This window comes from Rhinolophus ferrumequinum, chromosome 12 (assembly GCF_004115265.2).
Source record: "Rhinolophus ferrumequinum isolate MPI-CBG mRhiFer1 chromosome 12, mRhiFer1_v1.p, whole genome shotgun sequence".
Classification (NCBI taxonomy): domain Eukaryota; kingdom Metazoa; phylum Chordata; class Mammalia; order Chiroptera; family Rhinolophidae; genus Rhinolophus; species Rhinolophus ferrumequinum.
Genome location: NC_046295.1, coordinates 21,834,709 through 21,858,553, shown reverse-complemented (window position 1 = coordinate 21,858,553; position 23,845 = coordinate 21,834,709). Strand labels below are relative to the sequence as shown.

The following is a 23,845-nucleotide window of genomic DNA, read 5'->3' as shown; positions in this document are numbered from 1 at the left end:
TTATAAACAGTCTTGTGATCATACGATTGAATTTATCATTCAGTGTCAATCTCATTCATAAACATTTACTAATCTAGTTTGGGAGTCAGTGTGAGTGTATAAAGAGAGAATTAGCAAGAGTAGGTAGTGTGCTATGTCTCAAATGAATAATTTGGCAATACAGAGATTTAGAAATGGCAGCAATTATTGTGAGAGTTGGGAACAGCTTCATAGAGGAGGTGGAAATTGAATTTGAAGGAGAACAAGACTTAGATGAGAATAAAAAAATGGGCTATGAATTGTGGATAGGCCATATTTATGGATCTGTTTTTATATTCCTTGATTGATAACAGGCACATTTTGATATCCACTAATAATTAAAATAGGAAGTAGAAATTACAACTATATTGAGGTGCCATTTATATCTACAAGCTGTGTAAGAAGTTAACAAGCCTGAGATTCAAGTGTGGATGCAGATGTGAATCTATTGAGAACTCTTGAATTGCATCCAGCCTATGACTTAGCAATTTCATCTCTGAGTATATGTAATCTAGAGCAATGTTTTTTAAACTTTTGTTAATATGATACCCACACTTTAAAAAATTACATTTTACTTCATGATCCAGTATACACACATGAAATAAAGTTTCATATAATAATAGTTGTCTTACTATATATAATAAAAGTAAAAATGTAACAAACTATATATTAAATATGAATTTAATAATATGTAAATGAAATAGAAATCCCAAATTAAACACTGCAAAAAAATTTAGGAAATATTTTATTAAATATAGTGTGTGTGCTTCTTTCATAAGTTTATAATGGGCATAGATTTTTTTTTTGTTTGTTTTTTTTTGGCTAAGAATTTGTGCACATCAATTTGATATTTTCTGTTGTATTCTATTCCACTTAAGAAGAATGCTGATTGTGATGGCTAAATGGATTTAATGACCCATTACTAAATTATAACCTATAGTTTGGAAAACATTGCTTGGGAGAAAATTCTTGCTCATCTTTCTCAGGAGACATGCTTAAGGGTGTTCATAGCAGCATTGCTTGTATATTACCTTCCCCAAAATGGGAAGCAGCTGAAATGTACACTGATAAGAGGTAGATAAATGCATAATAGTGTATTTATATAATGCCATAATACTATATTCCAAGATAATTAAACCATAACTACACTTATCAATATAGATGAATTTGGGAATGTATATTGAGCAAAAATAACAAGCCACACAATAAGTAAAATATGATTTAATTTACAGAAAGTTCAAAAATAAGCTAAACTGTACAATATATTAAGTAGGGATATATGTCTTCAAATTATGAGGAAAAGCAAGAACAGGATAAGAACAAAAGTTTCAGGATAGCTTACTGCTGTTAGAGGATCAGGGTCATACACGGGACTTCAAAGGTAATGGTAAAGTTGCATTTTTTAGTTGGGTGGTTGTGGGTACAGGACTGCTTTTTTTATTGTTTCTTAATACCTTACACACTTATCATAGATTATTTTTGTACAGTCATGCATCGCATAATGATACTTTGGTCAACGAAGTACCACATATACTGCAGGGGTCCCATAAGATTTCAATGGATCTGAAAAGTTCTTATTGCCTAGTGATGTCATAGTTGTCATAATATCATTGCACAATGAATTATGTGTTTGTGGTGATCCTCATGTAAACAAACCTACTGCACTGCCAGTCTTATAAAAGCACATACAGTTACAGTAGTAGGCTAGACCATCTATGTTTGTGTAAGTACACTCTGTAATGTTCAATTAAATCACCTAATGATGCATTTATCAGAATATATCACATCCTTAAGCAGCACATGACTGTGTTCAGTGTTTAAAATATTTTTAAGTAGAAGTAAAGTAAAATCAACAACATTACAGCTTTAAAAAAATTAGAATATAGGAGATATCCTCATTTTATTCCTTAAACTCACCACATTTTTCATCCTATCCCTGAAGATGAAGTTTCAGTTCATCTTCAGTCCTTTGGAGAGGATTTGATAAAGAAAAAATATGGCAGTACAAAATAAATTGAGATTTAGGGATTAGATGAACATAAATGATAGAACGGAGATGGAATAAAGGTCAGGGGTTCCTACTGACCATATTACTTAAAAAGCAAAATGTGTATTTATATCTTGATGTGTCTGCTTCTTGGTTGACAGGCAAATGGGACTTCAGGGAAGGATGCTGTTAAGAATGATTTGGGGACTTTAAAAAAGTGTAAAACTAGATAAGGGTCTTAATAAATATTAGTTGAAAAAATGGATGGGTTTACAAATGTTGAAGTTTAGGAAAGACATAGTCAGAATATGGATTTCAGTTTTATCATGTTAGTTTGAGATGACAGCAGATAATCCAAGTCGAGGTATTGTATAGAAACTTAGAAATATGGGATTGGTGATGGGAGAGAGTCAGGGCTGGATTATGGATTGTGTAGTCTTTCAGAGATGAGACCATAAGCCCAGAGAGTGGGTGAATTTTCTGAGAGAAAAGCTATAAGGAGAAAAGAGGAAAACTAAGAATTGAGTCATGGATACATCCTCCAAGTAAGTATCATTTAGGTATTTCAGTTAAAAATTGTGGCAGTTTTAATATTCAGTTAAAAATCGTGGCAGTTTTAATATTCTGAATATTCTTCCTATGGAGCAAGATATTTTTGGGTACCAAAAGAAACTTGCCATTTTTCATTCTTTAAAATTATTTATGCCTTCAAAAAATCTGTAATTGTTTCTCTAAAAAATGTTGTCTTCCAAATGATACTCAAATAAGAATATAATACTTATTTTAGCTACATATGCATTTTCCTTAATTAGAATGTTTTGTGAAATTTTATTTTTCTCTTATTACACACCTAAATCCTAAAAGTTTGCTTTCTAAATGTGGTTTAGTATTTGGTATCCAGTTTTCATGTGCTCTTCATCTTAAACTAATAAATGGGTACCATTCTTGCACAGTTTACTTGGAAAGCTATGGGCAGGCATATCACAGGAAGGAAATGACAATTATTATGAAAGGTAGTTTATCTTTACATTATCAATCAAGATCGAAAACTCTTTAGATAAAATAATTTTTTCTTAGAAATACCAGCTCACCAATAATTTTGATTTTTTTCCATAGAGAGAATCAGGACTAAAACAGGACATAAATGACCTTTTAAAACAGAAGATTGCAGGAGATGAAGAAAATGCTTTCTTAAGGAAAGAATTCAGTGATTTGCAGAAGAAATTTAAAGATAAAAGGCAAGAAGTTAAGGTGTGTTGTCTTGTACATAGTTTTACAGTACTATTGCTTTGAAGTCCCACTTTAAGCTTTGTCAGCTTTTGTGGCACAGAAAGTGACAAGCTTGGAGGAAAAATTGCCTTAGGCCCTGTACCACACCGTCTTCTCACATGCAAAAAACTCTGAGAAATATGCTTTAAAGCGAAGACTCCAAGCTTTATAACTTTCAGATAAATAGTTAATGATGGAAATGGAGCTAAGAAAGTAGGAGTGTGAATATGTGGCTTCTTGTAATTAGATTCTGATGGGACTGGCATTATTAATTGATAAAACCCAGGTCTGGGAGGATATGTCTGTGTGGGTCTCAAAAATAGCTGGGGACAGCATCAAAGGCAGCTTGATCAATTAATGGGCTCTTTGCAAATGTGTACTCATCAAAGCTGTCATCTAGTGAAAAAATATGACCCATCCACCTGCATGAAAAGAGACCAATAAAAGTATACAGGTGACCTTGGCCATCAAATATAGAAGAAGTTGCTGTGAGGGTAAAACTGCACAGTTTGTATTTGCTGATTAGTTCTCACGATTTTTTTTTTTTTTTGGTTTGTTTATCTGCCCTTGTGGTACTGTCCTACAGGTTACTAAAGAGTGTGTACAGAATAAGGAAGAGCAAAACAGACTTGTTGTAAAAAATCTGGAGGAGGAAAATGAGAGATTAAGTACCCGCTGTGCTGACCTGCTAAATGAACTGGAGAAACTGAGGAAGCAGGAGGCACATTGGAGAAAAGAAAAATGTAGCCTTGATGCAAAAATAAAGGTATGCAGTGAGCATGGAATCCATGCTGTTATTTTTGGATGTAACTCTTATAGGAAGTTTATTACATGTTATTTTCTTTAAATAACAAGTTATGTATTCAAATCCACCAGTGGGGACTAGCATTAATTTATATTCCTTCACTTAAGACCCACAGCTTTTTAAAAATTGATGTTGCAAAGCAGGAAACTGACTTCAAATAATGATCTAAAATGTAATCATTAAAAAATAAAGGACATTGCATTTTAAAATAAAACATATTTTGGAAAAGCATATTTAGAATGATGAGTTTTTACTTTTTTTAGTTAGGGCTTAAATTTGTAAATATAGATAGAATTCATTGTAGTATAGTTTTAAGACTATTTTCCAGGCTTTTTAAAAAAGAAGCACAAGACAGTTAAAAAATACTCATGTGTGTTTCGAAGGTGGTGCTTTTCTTTGGCTTAGGAGGGCCTGATCATAGTAAAATTTTATTTTTATAGAATGCAAGAGGTACAGTCAATCTTTATAATATTCTTATACAGTATTTTTCAAAATAATACTTTTTTTGGCTTTTTCTTAGTCTTGATCATGGTTTTGTACATTTTTTTAAAATGAATTTCAGGTTTGTCTTTTAACAGATCTGTTTTTGAGTGATTTGTTGCCACTTAGGAGCAGGAATTTAAAAGAATTTTTTTCCACTTTAGAGAAGACTTGGGATTCATGACAAGAGCAGATAGACACATTACGTATAGAAAATATGTTTAACAGCTCGTACATTTTTTCTTCTTCTACTATTTCCTACCCCATCCCCCCACGCCCCAAACCACCACCACCCCATCCGGCCAAGTATGACACCAAATAGAGTTCATGGCGAGAGAATGACATGCATGTATTTGAAATAGTATTTGTTAAAGAGATTAAGTTTTTCGCTTATTTGTTAAAGCATAATACGCATACAGAATAAGCACATAGACCGTAAGTGCACAGCTCAATAATTCTCACAAAGGGAACACACCTACGGAACCTCTCCCTCCTCAGGAAACAGAGCATTATCAGCATCCTGGAAGTATCCGTTCTGCCATTTTTCAGTCCCTACCCCTTCTATTTTCCCCAAAGATAGCCACTCTCTTGACTTATTAACACCATGTATTCATTTTGTTTTTACAATTTAACATAAAGTAATACACAGTGTATTTTTGTGTGTGTGTGTCTGGCTTCTTGTTCAACATGGAAATTTTGAAATTCACCCATGTTGTTGCCTATGGCTGTAGTTCGTTCATTTTCATTACTGGTGTGGTATTGCACTGCATGAACACTCCCCAGTTTATCCATTCTCTAGTTGTTTGGGTTGTCTGCATTTGGGGGCTATTACAGATAATGCTGCTATGAGCAGTCATGTTCTGACATGAACATGAGCACACGTGACATGCTTTTATTATCTATTATCTCCTTATCCGAGGTGTTGTTTGCAAGTATCTTCTTCCATTCGGTCGGTCCCATTTTATTTTCACATTGTTTGTTAAGTAGTTTCCTAGGTATTTTATTCTTTTTGTTGCAATTACAAAATAAAATATCTTTCATTTCCTTTTCTGAAATTTCATTCTTGCTATATAGGACAAGGGATTTTTGTACATTGATTTTGTAGACAGCAACTTTATTGTATTTGTTTATTGTTTCTAATCATCTTTTGGTGGAGTCTTCAGGGTTTTCTATATAAAGAATCATGTGGTCTGCAGAAAGTGACGATTTAACTTCTTCATGCCTCATCCAGATGCCTTTTATTTCGTGTTCTTGCATGATTGCTCTGGCGAGGACTTCCTGTACTATATTGAATAACAGTGGTGAGAGCGGGCATCCTTGTCTCGTTCCTGATCTTAGGTGAAAAGCTTTCGGTTTTTCACCATCTATTAATGATATCAGCTGAGGGTTTGTCCTATGTGTCCTTTATTATGTTGAAGTACTTTCCTTCCCTATTTACTTTATTGAATGTTTTAGTCATAAATGGATGTTGTATCTTTTAACATAGATTTTGTTGAAAAAGGCTAGAAACACTTTTTAGTGCTAGTAAATATGATTGTACTTTATATATGCACACATAAAAATAGTATGTGTGGTGTAAGTATATATATTTAACTATGAAAATATAATAAGTATGGGTATGTAAGTGTGTGTGTGTGTGTGTGTACACACATGTGCATGATTATTTAAGTTAGAGGAGAAAGGATGTGTCTTTCTGAGTTTGTGAATCAATTCATTGCAGATATTTAAGGAAATACATTAAATCTGTTAGTGTACAATCAGGGAATGACTGAGCCATCGAGAGAATTGAATTCTGATGCTTTTATTTCTTAATTTTTTAATATCAATTCTGCTTCCCTACATCCTTTGAGAACTTTGGTAGTATGATAACAGTAAGTGGTACTTCCTTGTGTTAATTCACAGCTACATGACTGCTTCATGATAATTTTCATTTCCTTATTTACTCTTCAAATAGTTCAGTTTTAATTTGCTTTGATTTTTAGTTCTGTGACTTTCTATTGGGGTGTTTGGTTTTTTTCTTAATAATTTGTAGGCATCTTTATTTATTCTAGATACTACTATGTTTTATATGCATATATATACCACACACATATATATTGTATATATATTACAAATACCTTCTGTTCTTTGAATCTTGAAGAAGGTGAATTGGACTTTCAAAAGTTTGTGAATTTTGATAGAGTCAATTTTATTATTTTCTTCTGCAATACTTTTGTTTTATGAGTTTCACATGCTAAAGTTTTTTGTATCCTAAAGTCTTGAATCTATTTAGAATTAATTTTTGTGTGTGGTGTTACACATTATTTACTCAATAGTTTGTTGATTTGTGATGCAGTCTCTCACATCTCCAAATTTCCATGTGTATGGGTTTGTTTCTGGACTTCCTATTCTTTTTATGATTTTAGGTATTACCATTTAATAATTTGACCCCTTATTTCGTAGGATTGTCCACTTCTGTATTCTTTTTGTAAATCATGAACCCAATATACCCAATATGTGCGTCTTCATTTTATTACTTTTACTGGAAAATTCTGTTAGAAAGCAGATTAGAACCACTTAATTTATGATAATTTTGGAAGACTTCTGATGTTACCATTCATGAATGTCAAATACAGTTTTGTAACTTTCTAAAAATGGCATTGTCCACTTTTATTAGTTTGTGCCTAACTACTAAATTATTGTAAAAACATTTTATTATGATAAAAATATATTTAATTATATTTTGAATTGATTATTCCTGGAATGCAGGAATGTTACTGGTGTAGTTTGTTTTGAACTTTTCAACAATTTTTCCCACTAATACAACTGTTATAGATATAATATATAATATATAATATATAATATAAAATATAGATATAATATATAATATATATAATATATAATACAACTGTTGTATTAGTTCTAAAAATTTGTGTATTTTCTGAATTTTTTTGTTATATAATTATATTGTGTGTCAATTAGAAAGATTTGCCTCTTTCTTTCCTTTCTAAATATTAATTGGCATATTGTTTATATACCTTACATTCAATCCATTTAAAGTGTATGATCCAATAATTTTAGTTTATGCAGAGTTGTGCAACTATTGCCATAATTTGTTTGAAATTATTTTCATCATTCCCAAAAGAAAGCCTGTAACCTTAAGCAATCACTCCTCATTTACCCTTAGCTCTACCAAAGGTTACTAGATAACCACTAATTTACTTTCTTTCTCTATAGATTGATCTATTCTAAAAATTTCATATAAATGAATCACAACATATGCTATTTTGTGACTGACTTCTGCCACTTAGTAGAATAACGTTTTCAGAATTTATGCCTGTTGTAGCATGTATTAGTGCTTCATTCTTTTTTATTGTTGAATAATGTTCCATTCTATAGATATGCTGCATTTTATTTATTTAGCACCAGTAGATGGATGTTTGTGCTATGAATAATGCTGCTATGAATATTTATGTGCAAGATTTTGTATATACACACATATATTTTCATTTATCTTAGGTACATAATTAGAAGTGAGTTTACTGAGCCATAGGATAACTCTATCTTTAAGCATTTGAGGAAACATCAGACTGTTTTCAAAAGCAGCTGCACCATTTTACACTCTGAACATTAGGTTATGAGGGTTCTGATTTCTCTTTGTCCTCATCTACGCTTGTTATTGTCTGGGGTTTTTTTTGTTTTGTTTTGTTTTGTTTTAATTATAGCCATCCTTGTGGATATGAAGTGGTTTCTTATTGTATTTTGATTTGTATGGCTGATGATGTTGAACATCTTTTCATGTATTATTGGCCTTGTATGTCTTTGAAGAAATGTATATATCTTTGAAGAAATGTGTATTCATTTCTTGTGCATATATTCTGGATACAAATCTCTTTTCAGCTATATAGTTTAGAATTATTTTCTTCAATTCTCTGAGTTGTTTTTTTACTTCTTAATGGTGTTATTTGAAACACAAAACTTTTAAATTTTATCTACTCTTTGTTGCCTGTGTTTTTGGTGCCATGTCTTAGAAACAATTCTCTAATCCAAGATTATACAGATGGACACCTGTGTTTTCATCTAAGATTTTCATAGTTTTATATCTTACATTTAATTCTTTGATCCATTTTGAATTTTTTTTTAATATGTTGTTTGATAGGAATCCAACTTCATTCTTTTTACTTGTGCTATTTAGTTGTTTCAGCACCTTTTGTTGAAAAAGGCTGTTCTTTCTCCACTGAATTTGTCTTGGCATCTTCATTGAATATCAATTGACTGTGAACGTAATGGTTTATTTCTGGACCTCACTTCTCTGTTCTTTTGATCTATACATTTACCTTCACGTCTCTGCCACACTGTCTTGAATATTGTAGATTTGTAGTAAGCTTTGCAATTGGGATGTGTTTGTCTTCCAAATTTATTCTTATTTTTCAAGATTGTATATTCTCGGTCTCTTACATTTCCATATGGATTTTAGAATCAGCTTTTCCATTCCTTGCAAAAGAAGTGAGCTGAGATTATTTTGATACAGAGTACATTGAATCAGAAGATCAATTTAGGAAGTATTACCATCTTAACAATATTATATCTTCTGATCCATCAATACAGGATATTTCATTTATTTACATCTTCTTTAATTTCTTTCAATAATGTTTTGTAGTTTTCAGAGTATAACTTTGCACTTCTTTAGGTGTGTATATATATATATATATGTATATATATATATACCTAAATATTTAAGTTTTTTTAATGCTATTCTAAGTGCAGTTCTTTTTTGGATGGTTCATTTTTAATGTATAGATGCACAATTAATTTTTGTATATTTTATCCGGCAACCTTGCTGAACAGGTTGATTCTTTAAGATTTTTCTATTTTTGAGATCATGTCATATTCAAGTAAAAATAGTTTTATTTTTTCCTTTTCAATCTGTACGCCTTTTGATCTCATTTTATTTTCTATTGCCCTTGCTGGAACCTCTAGTACAAAGTTGAATAGAAAGAGAGTGCACATCTATGTTTTATTCTTGATCTCAAGGGGAAAGGATTCACTCTTTCATTCTTGGGTACGAGTATATTAGCTCTGATTTTTTATTAATATACTTCATCAGATTGAGGAAGTTCCCTTCTATTCTTTGTTTGTTGAGAGGTGTTTTTGATCATGAAGGGGTGTTGCATTTTGACAAATGTTTTTTCTGCATCTATTGAAATTATCATGTAGTTTTTGGCTTTTTGTCTATTTTTATGGTTTATTACGTTCTTGATTTTGAATATTAAACCAAACTTATATTGCTGGGATATCATTATTTGGCTTTGGTATCAGGATATAGCTGGCCTTATAGAACGATTTAGGAACTATTCCCTCATATTTTTTGGAAGAGAAATATTGGCATTAATTCTTTTTAAAATGTTTGCTAGAACTCACCAGTGAAGCTGTCTGTTCCTAGAATATTTTATGTTGAGAGGTTTTGATAACTGATTCTGCCTCTTCACTTATTATATGTCTATTGATATGTTCTTTTTTCTTGAGTCAGTTTGGGTAATTTTTGTGCTTCTGGGAGATTGTTTATTTTATGTAGGTCATCTAATTTGTTGACGTATAGTTGTTTATAGTATTTTCTAATAATCTTTTTTCTCCATGGTTAGTAGCAGTGTCTTTACTTGCATTTCTGATTTTAGTTATTTAATTCTTTCTTTTTTTCTTTGTTAGTTAAGCTAAAGATTTATTAATTTTGTTGGCTCTTTTCAAAGAGCCAACTTTTGCTTTAACTGATTCTATTTTGCTATTCCCTAAAAAAAGTCCTCAAAGCTCTAGATTATTTTCTTCCTTCTTCTCCCTCTTGTTTGCTTTGCTATTCTTTTTCTGTGTCTTCAAGGTATAAAATAAGGTTATTGATTTGAGATATGTCTTTTCTTGTAATGTAGGTATTTACTGTTATAAATTTTCCTCTGAGCACTGCCTTTGCTTTATCCTGTAAGTTTTGGTATGTTGTGTTTTCATTTTCATTCATCTCTGAATATTTTCTAATTCTCTTGTAATTTGTTCTTTCAGTTACTGGTTGTTTAAGAGTGTATTGTTTAATGTCCACATATTTTTCAAATTTTTAGTTTTCTTTCTGTTATTGAGTTCTAGCTGCATTCCACTGTGGATGGAGAAGATAACTTTGTATGAATTTAATGTTTTTAAATTTATTGAGAATTGTTTTATGGCCTAACTTATAGTATGATATAGGAAATATGCCATGTCTACTTGAGAAAAATAGGTGTCTTACTGTTTTAGGGTATAGCGTTCTATATACGTCTGTTATGAACTTATTTTAGTGTTGATCAGGCCCTCCATATCCTTATTGACCATATGTTAAAATGCTTTATTCATTCTTTAAAGTGGAGTACTGAATTCTCCAACTATTATTGTAGAATTGTTTCTCCCTTCAATTCTGTAATTGTTTATGTAATTTAGGGCTCTGTTGTTTGGTACATATATGTTGATAGTTGTTATAGCTTTTTGACGAATGTATACACACACACACACACACACACACACACACAGAAGGTGTGAAAAAAAATGTATACTCGTTTTAAGAAAGGAAAAAACCATATTAAAGTTAGGCTGATGGTAACCACTTTGAGCACCTCTTGTAATTGCAGAAGTCAAACATGACTCATATTCATCTTTTGTTATCAGTATATATTTAGTATTACAATTTTAATACAGTTATTTCCTTTCTTAAAATGTGTATACATTTTTTTGTCTCCCTCTCCTTTACGCTCTTCCTCTCCCTCTCCCCCCGTCTCTCTCTCTCTGTCTCTATCTCTCTCTCTCTGTCTCTCTCTCTCTCTCTCTTTCTCTCTCTCTCTCTCTCTCTCTCTCTCTCTCTATATATATATATATATGTATATGTTATATATATGCGTATATATATACATATATATTATTTCCTCCTTTGTCTCTTGTAATAGTTTTTAATTAAAAGTTTATTTTGTCTAATATTATTATAACCATCTCAGCTCTTTATCAGATTGTTATTTTCATGTAATATCTTTTCCCATCCTTTCATTTTTTTCAGTCTATTTCTTTGGCTCTAAAGTAAGTCTGTTTTAAACAATATATAGTTGTAAAGTGTTTCTTAATCTGTTCTGTCAATCTCTTCCTTTTGATTGGAGAGTTTGATCTATGTACATTTAAAGTAATTACTAGTAAGGAATGACTAACTTCTGACATTTTATTATTTATTTGCTGTATGTCTGATAGCTTTTTTGAGTACCTGATTTCCTCTGTTACTTCCTTCCTTCATGTTTAGTTGATTTTTTGTAGTGGCACATTTGGATTCGCTTTTCATTTCTTGCATACATTATATTGATGTTTTCTTTGTGGTTAGCATGGGGATTATGTTTATCATCCTAAACTTATAACAATATAATTTAAATTGATACCAACTTATCTTCATTAGTGTATGAAAAATATCCTTCTGTATTGCTCTTTCCCTTTATGTTATTGTTGTCACAAGTTACATCTTTATAAATTGTCTGCTCTATAGCATAGATTTATAATTTTTTTATGTGCTTGTCATTGAAATCATGTAGGAAATAAAAAAATAGAGTTACAAACCAAATATACAATAATACTGACTTTTATGTTTGTCCACACATTTACCTTGATTGGGTCTTTATTTCTTCATACTGCTTTGAGTTACTGTCTTGCATCCTTTCATTTCAATCTGAAGGAATAATATTTCTCATAGGGCAGACCTAGTGATGAACTCTCTCAGCTTTTGTTTATCTGTGAATGACTTATTCTCTAAATTTTGAAGAACAGTTTTGTTGGGTATAAAATTCAATGTCAACAGTTCTTTTCTTTTAGCACTTTAACTATGTCATCCCACTGCCTTCTGGCTTCCGTGTTTTTTGATGATAAACCAGCTGTTAATCTCATTAATGATCCCTTGATTGTGAGAAGTCATTCTCTGTTGTTGCTTTCAAGATGGTCTCTTTGTTTTTAGCTGAATTTCAAAAGTTTGATTGTAATGCATCTCAGTGTGGGTCTCTTTCTACTGGTCTTACTTTGAGTTTGTTGCAGTCTTTGGAGTTTTAGGTGGATATCTTTCATCAAAATTATCAAGTTTTGGCCATTTTTTCCCCAAATGTTATTTCTGTGCTCTTTTCTGTCTTGTCTCCTTTTCAGACTCCTATAATGTGTATGTTGGTCTGGTAATGGTGTCCTACTGTTCCCATAGGCTCTGTTTACTTTTCTTCATTCTTCTTTCTACTGCTCAGATTCAATAATTTCACTTATTCTTCCTCCTAGTTTGCTGATTCTTTCTTCTGCCTGCTTATATTTGTTGTTGAACCCTCTAGTGAATTATCCATTTTTTGTTATTGTACTTTTTAGAATTTGTTTGATTCTTTTTTATAATTACTATCTCTTCCTTGATATTCTCTTGGTTCCTACATTGTTTTCCTGATTTCCTTTAGTGCTTTTTTCCCATGTTTTTCTTTATCTCCTTGAGTATATTTAAGACAGATGTTATAAACTTTTTGCCTTATAAGTTTCTCAGTGGAGTTTCTCAGGAATCCTTTCTGTTAATTTATGTATTCTATAAATAGGCAATACTTTCCAATTTCTATGTATGCCTTGTAATTTTTTGTTGCTTTTGTTGAAATTTGGGTTTTGAGTATTATAATGTGGTAATTTTCAAATGAGATTCTGCCCCTTCTCGAGGAATTACTGCATTTTTGTTGAAAGCTATGTAGTCTGTTTATTTAGATAGTCTTTCAAAAACTTTATTTCTTGATATGGTCATCAAAGTCTCTATCCTTTAGTTTTTGTTTTTTTTTTTCAGTTTATGTTATGACAGTGGTTTCCTTGAATGCCAGGAGCTAAAGCAAGAAAACAAACAAAAACAAAAACAAAAATACACACAGGGACACAAAACAAATTTCTCTCCCAGACTCTGTGCTGAGACACTCTTTCAATACTTATTCAGATTTGCACTGAACCCAGAAGTCATCCTGAGGTGAAAACACAGGGTTTTCTTTATTGTTTGTTTTTTTGTTTGTTTGTTTGTTCTGAGTATGCATCTTTCCCCAAGCATGTGTTTGGCTTTCTAAACTCTCCTGTATGGACAGGTACTTTTTTAAATGTTCTATTTACCCAAAGCGTGTCTCACAGTGTTTGCTCCCATGCCTTAGGCATTTTATTGTATATCTTGACCAATAACCTTTTGCCTCATGGATCTGTGGTCTGTTAGTTTACCTTGTGGTTTTTTTTGAGCCATATCCTCCACTTTTCCAGTCCGTGTTCCCAGTTAGGTCAAACAGAGATATTCACTTTGCATCATTCCTTCAGGTAGTCCCCAGTAAAGTTAGAACAGACATACACAATAATTTGCTAGTAGAGTCTGTTCTCCTCCCTGCCAAACGAGCAACCAGGATCCCCTACTGGAAACATGGGCTAATGCCACTAGAAGAATTCCAGTGCTTTAAGATTCCCTGGCTTTAGCATGGCTAATGTGTTGGGAGTGGTCTGAGAAAGGGCAAGTAAAAACTCCACAAATCTTTTTATCCGATTTTCAAGTTGCCTTTTTTCTTGGTTGCTGTATGCCTTTGAATGCTTTCTGGGGTTTTTCTATCATTGGTTCTGACAGTTTATGCTTTTCCTTTGATGTTTCTACCAGGGCAAGAGTTCTTGGAACTGCATACTCTGCCATTTTGCTCATTGTATTTGCTTATGGCACTCATTGTATTCATTTTTAAATGATAGCTTTACTCAATATAGGATTCTGTGTTGGCAATATTTTTTTTCTTTGAGCATTTTGAATATGTTATCTCACTTTCTCTGGCCTCCCATTATTCCTGGAAAGGAAGGAAAGTCAGTTAGTTGTTAATCTTACTGAGATCTCTGGTAAATGATGAGTCATTTCTCTCTTGTGGTTTTAAAGACTTTCTCCTTGTCTTTGGCTTTCAGCATTTTTTACTATGATGTGTCTGATCTGCATCTCTGCACGTATACTACTTAGAGCTTCTTGCATGTGTAGTATAATGTTTTTCATCATTGTTGGGTAGTTTTCAGCCATTATTTCTTCAAATATTGTTTTCTGTTCCTTTTACTTGCCTTTCCTCTGGTAGTCCCATTATGCTTATAGATGCATTTTGTAGCATCCTACATTTCTCTGAAGCTATTAATTTTTCATTATTATTCTTACTGATTTATTTTCTAATTTGTTGTTTTCATTCCTGTTAATTTATAGTAAATGTTGAGTTCCTCTAGTGAGTGTTTTTTTTTTTTCCTTCATTTTTGTTATTGTTCTTTTTAGCACCAGAATTTCTATTTGGATGTTTCAAAATCATTTATGTATCACTTTAATGCTATTGTCTTTTGGATGAGACATTGTCATTTTACCTTTTTCACTTTTTTAAAGAAATGGTACTTTTTAAGTGTGTTTTTAAAAAAATATTTACTTAAATATTTACCATAAATATTTGAAGGTTTTAAAGTGATTGTGAAGTTTAACATCGGGGCCCTCTCATGGGCAGTTTCTATTGTCTGCTTCCTCTCTTCTCAATGGATGATACTGTCTTCTTTCTTTGCATACTATAAGTTTTTGTTAAATTTGGACGTTTAAAATTATATACTATAGCAGGTTTGGATACAGATTCCTCACTGCCCTGTTCGCAGGGCTTGTTTATATTTGCTTGTTTGGTTGTATAGTGCTTTGGCTGGATCATTTTATTAAAGTCTATTTCCCCTGCAGTGTACTGACTCTGATGTTGCTTTTCAGAAAGCACAGACTTGGCCTGTCCACATTCACCCTGGGTTCATAGTGACCCACTAATGTGGGTCTTTTGTAAAAGCAAAGTGGTGTGATGCAAACTTTTGGAAAGCTGGGGATACGTATATATCTATCTATCATTGCTTTTTGTAATAAATGGGAATTTAAGAAATACAATGCTATCTTGACTGAAAGCCAATATTTTTATATTTAAACGATCACTGTACCTACTACTTACTATAAGGTGAATATATGAGGTATGGGAGCTTGCCTAGGGATTTCTAGTTCTTGACCTAAAGCCTGGTGCTCACTTTTGGAAATAATGATCATATAGTGTTTGTGTAGATGTAGTCTATTTTTAGATACACTTATTTGATACTTTATGAAAATAATTAAAATTAATTTTATAATATATTTTTAAGAAAAGTATTTTTAAAAAATATGTTTTAGAAAAATATCAGTTTTTACATTGTTTCAAAATGAAAAAAAAATTAGAGAATTACCAGGAGGAAAAGCCAAGTTCTATGAAGAACTTTAGGTAAAATTTCATTACAAACCATTCTCACCCCAATAAACTTTAATTAAAAAAAAAGAGAGGGTGCAGTATGATCTGAATCTCAAACATTGTAAAATTATTTTGATATCTTTGCAGTACTGTCTTCTCTGAGTGCACTTATGTGTGTTCATTTAAAGTAGAGGAAATAATGAAATATCTGCCATTTTTCCTGTTTGATTTTTAAGTGCATAAGCTCATTTCAGTGAATAAATTTCTACATATATTTTCAAGTTTATTTGCTTCAAATTCTTAACTTTCACACCAGGAGGCTATACTTGTTCAGTTTCTGAAAACAGTAACCTGTTACTGGCATAAAAGTTATTGTTTGTATTAAAATTTTTTTTATTAATTGAAAACAAAATAAAATTTAAAACACTACTAATTTTTCACTGTCATTTGTATACTAGTTAAATACAACAGACTTATTTATTCTGTATTTATTATATTTGATTGTTATATTTGTTCCAATTTTAGGCCTTTGAAGACAATTTAATTGAAGCAAGGAAAGAAATTGAGGTTTCACAGAGTAAATATAATGCTCTATCATTACAGTTGAATAATAAACAGACTGAACTTATCCAGAAGGATATGGATATTACCCTGGTCAGGCAAGTGTATTCAATTTTTTTTTAAATTAAAGTTTATCGGGGTGACAATTGTTTGTAAAGTTACATAGATTTCAGGTGTACAATTCTGTAGTACATCATCTATAAATCCCATTGTGTGTTCACCACCCAGAGTCAGTTCTCCTTCCATCACCATATATTTGTTCCCCTTTACCCTCATCTACTACCCTCCTCCCCCCTTACCCTCTAGTAACCACTAAACTATTGTCTGTGTGTATGAGTTTTTGTTTCTCATTTGTTTGTCTTGTTATTTTGTTGTTTTTGGTTTATATACCACACATCAGTGAAATCATGTGGTTCTGTGCTTTTTCTGTCTGACTTATTTCACTTAGCATTATAATCTCAAGATCGATCCATGTTGTCACAAATGGTCCTATTTCATCTTTTCTTACTGCCGAATAGTATTCCATTGTGTATATATACACAGTGTATTCAATTTTTAATTTAAAATTACAGAAATGTCATTAGTTGTTCAGAATGGCAGCATTTATGTTTATTGTTAACACCCTGAAATGACAACCGTATGTCTTCTGTGGGTACATATGTTTGTGCATTGAAATTATCTGGATTTATATACATCTATCTAGAATTATAAAATGGAAATAGTTAACTGGAGAGAATCAGGAGTTTCACAGGATTGGGCCAAGCATGCTCAACAAGTAGGCTTGTTTGAGTTTTTAACAAGGCCAAAGCATTCATTTATTGCTTCCTTTTAAAATTCCTGACCATGTGTTGTATAATATTCATTATTGTTATAATGAAAAACCCATTTTGACTTTTTATTTCATTATGTTCTAAATAGTTTTAGTTTGTGAAATATTCTATAGTAAAAGAGTTAATTTTGTAGTACTACCTATAAAGTGGGATTACTTGAAAAACTTGTTTTGAAGAATTTTGAAAGATTTTAAATTACCTATTAATTTAAATAGTAATGACCTTTATCAGAAAATAGTGTTAGAATAAATAATAAATATATACACACATATACACATATACATATCATATATATACACATATGTATGTATGCATAGTTTTTTTACTTAATTAAAATAAGTCATACAGAGTTTATCTTATAACTCTCCAAACACAATTTCATCTTCTGGTTCTATACTATATATAGTATATATATTTAATGTATTTATATCTACTTATATTTAATATGTAATTATATGTAATTGTAATATTATACATAAATGTTATATTTTTATATGTATTTAGTGTATTGCAAAACACACACATGTATATAATATATATATATATATGCACACACACATCAGGGTAGGGCAGGACTTTGCTTGGATAATAATTTATATATATATAAATCTGTTATCCAAACAAAAATTCACTTTGTAACATTTTAAAAATCTTATCATAGGGATGATGAAAAGTATAAATTTTACAGATAACAGACTGGTTGACTTATCCACTTATAGTATAATTATTTTTTAAGCCAATAATTTGATGAAGTCAGAAAAGTAATGCTAAATAATAATATAATGTTAGATTTGGATGATATCTTAAAATTACTATTTATTTCTATCTTCTTTTCAGTAAGATAATATAGCTTTAATCTTTGCTTGATACTTTTAGTTTATAAGTATCTTAGTTCTTTTCATTTTTATATTGTTTAAATTTTAATATTGTTTCATATATTGAGTTGAAATTTGCCTTTTTACAATATCCACCCATTTATCTTGGTTTCTTATCTGGAGAATCTGTGTGTTGTACAAAAGACACACAAAGCCATAATTGTTGGAAACATGGTCTAAGCACTTCCTTATTTAGATACACGTTTTCTTATTGATTAACAATGGAGTTGACCTAGCTTTATTTCTTTATGGGTGTATTTCTTTGGAATTCATCATTATTTTCATATTTCTTGAATATTTAATCCATGTCACCCATGGAATATTATTGTGAACTACCTGAAATGATGTTTACCCTGAGTTAGAATATAAATAAATAATATATATATATATATATATATATATATATATATATATATATATATATACATGTCTGTAATGCTTACAGAGCATCTGAATATATATACTAACCATAAAAAACAAAACAAAAACTAACCAGTTAAGTTACCAAACTAAAATTTTGTCTTAATAGGTAATGGTTTCATAATTACATAGAGGGTAGGCTAAATGATTAGCCCATCTTCCAGTGAAGAGATGGGCTATTGTCATTGAGTTGTGAATTTTTCTTGGAAATTAGTGTGAATCTTCTAAAAAGAAAAAGACAAAGAAAGAAAAAAAAGAAAAAAGTCAAGACAGTTTAGTAATAATTTTGGTTAGGAACATCATCAGTCGAATCCTGAAATTGGATTAACACATCTGGACAATAGTGTTGACAGGCACTTAGCAGAAGCAAGTGTAAATTATCTCTGGAGGATGATAAAACAATTCTGTCTTCAAATTATGTCTGTAGTTTTGCAAACTAATGTCTAGCACATGGTCAGAAATATCAATTATATACTAATGTAAGAATGAAAATTAAAAAACATAAGAACTGGAAAAGACCTCAGTATTTGCCTATAATGTGATTAATTCCCACAGAAAATTAAAAATTTATAGAAACATTGTTTAAATTAATAAGTGAGTTTAGCACACTTGGTAGATACAAGTCAGTGTATAAAATTCAATTGCACTTTTTTGCCACGAAAAAAGTTAAGAAATGGACTTAAAAATAATGGAATTTACAATAGGACTAAAATATGAAGAATAAATATAATGAAAAATGTGAATTACCTTTATAGAGATAACTTTAAAACATTGAGAGAAACAAAAGGTCTAATACGTGCAGGAATACACAAAGTTCATGATTTGGAAGACTCAGAATGATAAAGACGTTGATTCTCTCCAAATAGATATTAACATTCAGATTATTAGCAACAGGAAACCATTACTACTCCTAGACCAGAAGAGGCAAGGAAAGAAGCTGTTATTAAATCTCTGTGAGAAATCTAGTCCTGCCTGGGGTAGCGGCTGATTAATAGGAGAAATTTTTTTTAGAGGAACAGAGACACTGCTAACTGTGGCTCAGCAGGGAGGGAGCTAGGGAAAGAAATAGCTTGATCTCTTTCTCCTTTACCCTCTTATCATTGCCTAGGACTTCCAACTAATCAAATTCAGTCAGACCTAGAAAACAAGGAGCCAGTGTAATGCAGTTTGTAGAGGTTGGCCTCTTAGACTATAGTACTAGAGAGTAGGATAGAGATGATGAAGATTGGGTAAGAGAGTATGAGGCGCATTCTCCATGATTACTCTTTTTCAGAGCTTTCCTGTACATTTATTACTTATTAACTTTTCTGTACAAACTTTGGAGTAAACTTGCTTATTTTTTTGTTGGGCATTTTATTAGAGCATCAAATTTATAAGTAAACCTAAAGCAAATTGACATCTTTATGATGTTAGTCTTCATGTCTTAGAGTATGCTATGTCATTCCATTTGTGTCAGTACCTTTGTGTCCTTACAAAATGTTTTATGTTCTTTTTCTCATATGGGTTTTGACATTTCTTGTTAAAATTTATTCCTAGCTATATTTTGTTACTATTTTAAATGGAGTCATTTTTCCCATATAGCTTCCGACTGATTGTCGTTTTATTGCTTATAGTTTTTGCTCTACCTGTTTTGATGTGCTATGATTTGGTGGGTAATGTAAGTGTTCATAGTTTTATTGTTTTTACTGTGAATTGTACTTTTAACTTCTTTCTGTGTGTTTTAATTTTTTGCCTTGAGTTCTAATTCCTCCAAAATGAATATTGTATTTTTTATTTTTGTTAACATTTATATAACAAACAAAATAAGTACATAATTATTTTGGTATGATACATGCAATTTATAAAACAATACATACAGTACAGAAAAGTACAAAGGAAATAGAGGGAAAAATTACACTGCAATAGAGAAATAACAACCTTTAAAATTCTGTGAGACTCTATAGATTTTTCTTAATGAGTATTTGTAGATTGAAGATTAGGTAGACAGAAGTTTTTAGGTTAAAGGGACTGTTGCATATGTTCTTTTAATAAATAGTAAATTAAGTTTTTGTGATATAATGAAATAATGACACTAATGTGAAATTGAGAGAATTATTAAATCTTAGATAATTATTCTCTATAAAAAAACACTAACTTTTGATCTTTATAAAGCTAAGAAAAAAATGGCATGAAAAATTGATGGTTGATGACATTATGTTGGTTTTTTTTTTAAGAAAACTACATTTTATCTTTAGTTGGTTTTGACATCCTGCTATGTATACTTTGGAAAATAGGACATGCATTCAAACATTTTAACTCCTCATTTTGTGTCTCAAGATTTATAACATTTATCTCCTTTTGTATAACTACAGTGCTCAAAGATGTTTAGGCCTAGTTCTATATATTGCTACAGTGCTCATAAGTACACTATTCACTCTTCATTCCTATACTTTAATTCATCTCAAGGGCCTATTTTTACCAGGGCCTCCCTATTACTAGAGAATGTTTTCTTCCCCACTGGCATCAAATTTAGCTATGTGACTTATTTTGGCCTGTGGAACGAGAGTGAAAGTGACATATACCACATCCTGGCAAATGTTTTAATAGTCATTGCTTTGATTTGCCTTTGTTTTTTGCCCTCTGCCACTAGAGTGGTTTATCCCTAATACAGTTTACTGCTCCAATTTGAGTCCTAGAATAAAGGAAAGCCACATGTAAGATAAGCAAGCAATAACTCTTATGTTGTTGTTTTTGTAAGCCATCAAGATTTTTTAAAACTGCAGAATAACCTAGGGAAGCTGTCTGACACCCTCTGTTAGCCATTGTTATCAAATTTGATCTCGAAAGGGATATTCCTAATTTATCCTATGGCCCACTCAATACCGTAGATAACATCACTGCAACTGAAAGAACTTTGGATTTATCTTTCAGCAATATAATATTTTTAATAACTTAAGGTTCTTCTTGAAATGGGAAGAAGAATTGTTGGTTCTCAGCATCCTCTAAGCTCAACCCACACTTTCCTATTTTCCTCTTTCGTTTTTGTCTAGAGGAACTTCTCAAACTTGAGCCTACCAATTAACTTTATTTTCTATAGCATTGATTTTCCTATAACTGCTTTTATTATGAAGTTTAATGCTATCATGACATCTTTCTTTTTAATAGTTTTTCTTTATGTTACCCTTTTTATTTTATCCATTCAACAACTCTCTTGTCCCATATGTTCTGGAAAACAGAGCCTGAGTGAAGGATTACATACTGATTACTCACTGGAGGGATTCAGCTCCAGGACAGAGTGAGTGAGAGCCTCTGAGGCAGGGAAGCATAAAATGTAATTCAAAGAATTGCATTATTGTGTTGGCCACTGCTTCATAATGATCCATCAAGAGACAGTAGGTGCACTGAATTTGCAACCCGAGTTGATTCTGGACTTGCTTTAGAGAGAAATCATGCCCAACATCAATCCATCAGATGGAAAAAGAAAAAAAAAAAAGAAAGAAACCTGTCTAGCTCCTTCTTGTGTTTTGTCTTCCATTGACCAAAATGTACTGCGTGTGCCATGCCTGTGTTGTAGCATTTTATCCTAATCTGGAAGTGATACAAGGAGACAAACATCTAGAAGGGGAGCTGGTTGACCTTAAGTGATGGAGCCTCATGAACTGTATGATTTTCATAGGCTGTACTGGTAATTAATAGGCTGAAGCAGAGCAAAGGACTGAAAACCTAGGAGGCAGGCGAGGCTGAATCTGAAAAGGCATCTAAGATGTGTCTAACACAACAACAAATATTTAATAAGGGACAGGAATTGTTCTAGATGCTTTGTTTATAACAGTGAATAAAAACGTTCCTATCTTCACAGAGATTTTATTAAGATCACCTTCACATCTTGACTTACTATTAATAATTCAGAGAAGTGTGATGGTTTTTTGTTTCATAATTTTTCTAGATCTTCTAATTCCTTCAGTTACTCCTACTCAGAGATGCTCTTTTCCTCTGAGTATGCACAATAAAATTTCTTTTTTCTTAATTTTAAGTACTCCCCCTTTTTAATCAGCCCTGCTAGTTTTTGGTTTTTTTTAACTTGTTTTCAAATGAGGAAAGATCTAGACAAATTCAATATTTTCCAGTGGTCCAGATGTGTGAGTTTTGTAAGCCTTAATTGTTACTTATTTTGATACTGATCATGTTCCAAGTTTCATATTTGTAATATTGGTGTACATCCCATGTCATCTACTTTTCTTTCAGAGAGTGATGTGGGGAGACATAGAGAAACAAACATATCTATATAGTGTAAGATTATGCTTCCATGACACTTAACTGAGAATATGCCCAGAAGATAGTATGAGATGAGCATCAAGAATATGTTCTTCCCTTAGTTGATTTTTAGTCTCCTAATGCCTCATATTATGCACATCTTGCTACTCTTGAGTGTGTTTCTTCTGATTAAAGATACACGTATTTTGTTCCACATGACCCTTAAAGATGAGCCAACTACTGATTTTGGCTCTCTTTAGGAAATAACAAATGTCTCCTAGTATTGGAAGAGACATAAATTCGCTGTGTTTTACATTGTATTGAATGATGATATGTTTTTATCTTCATCCTGTCGCCTTTCTAAATGCAGCATTACATAGGTCTCCTGGCTAACATATGTCTTGACTATGTATTCTGATGGAATTTCATCCTATATCCTTTGATAATTCTTGCCAATATTATTCTTGAAAAATGGCAGTGCTCAGCAAGCATTATTACTGTGGGTCACCTCTTTCCTCCTCTGTGAGAATTACATTTCCTCAAGGCATGGTGCCATTATTGATTCACTTCTCCCCTCCCCCATTTTTAGACTATTATTTTCTACAAGTTTCAGTTTTTGAGTAGTTACAGATGGTGCTATAGACTGAATGTCTATGTCCACCCAACATTCATATGCTCAAATCTTAATGCTTAATACGATGGCATTAGGAGACTTTGGGCAGTACTTATGTAATGAGGTTAGAGCCCTCATGAATGAGATTAGTGTTCTTTACAAAAGAGACCTCCCAGAGCTCCCTAGTACCTTCCACCATGTGAGGATACAAGAAGTCTATGACCTCAAGGAGGGATCACATTCGACTGCACTGGCACTCAGATTCTTGACTTCCAGCCTATAGAACAATAAGAAATAAATTTGTGTTTTTGTAAATTACCCAGTCTAGGGTATTTTGTTACAGCAGCCTGACAGGACTAAGACACACAGTGTTTTTCTGTGTATCTGTATGGGTGCCGGGGTTGTTGGATGTGGAGAACATTAATATTCTAAACTAAGAAGCAGAACTCATCTCTCCTACACTAATATCCATCCATCTTTAACAACTGTCTGCATATTGCTTTTG

The 23,845-nt window shown here is 31.8% G+C and overlaps 1 protein-coding gene across 1 annotated transcript in view; it reads left to right on the top strand.

Annotated features, from left to right (window-relative positions):
* The window catches only part of CNTLN (centlein), a 245,702-nt gene that overhangs the window by 63,236 nt on the left and 158,621 nt on the right, over positions 1-23,845 (top strand). The window contains exons 4-6 of the mRNA XM_033124096.1: positions 3,122-3,256; positions 3,861-4,040; positions 16,334-16,467. Of these exons, the coding sequence (XP_032979987.1) occupies positions 3,122-3,256; positions 3,861-4,040; positions 16,334-16,467 (449 nt within the window). The remainder of the gene's footprint in view (positions 1-3,121; positions 3,257-3,860; positions 4,041-16,333; positions 16,468-23,845) is intronic.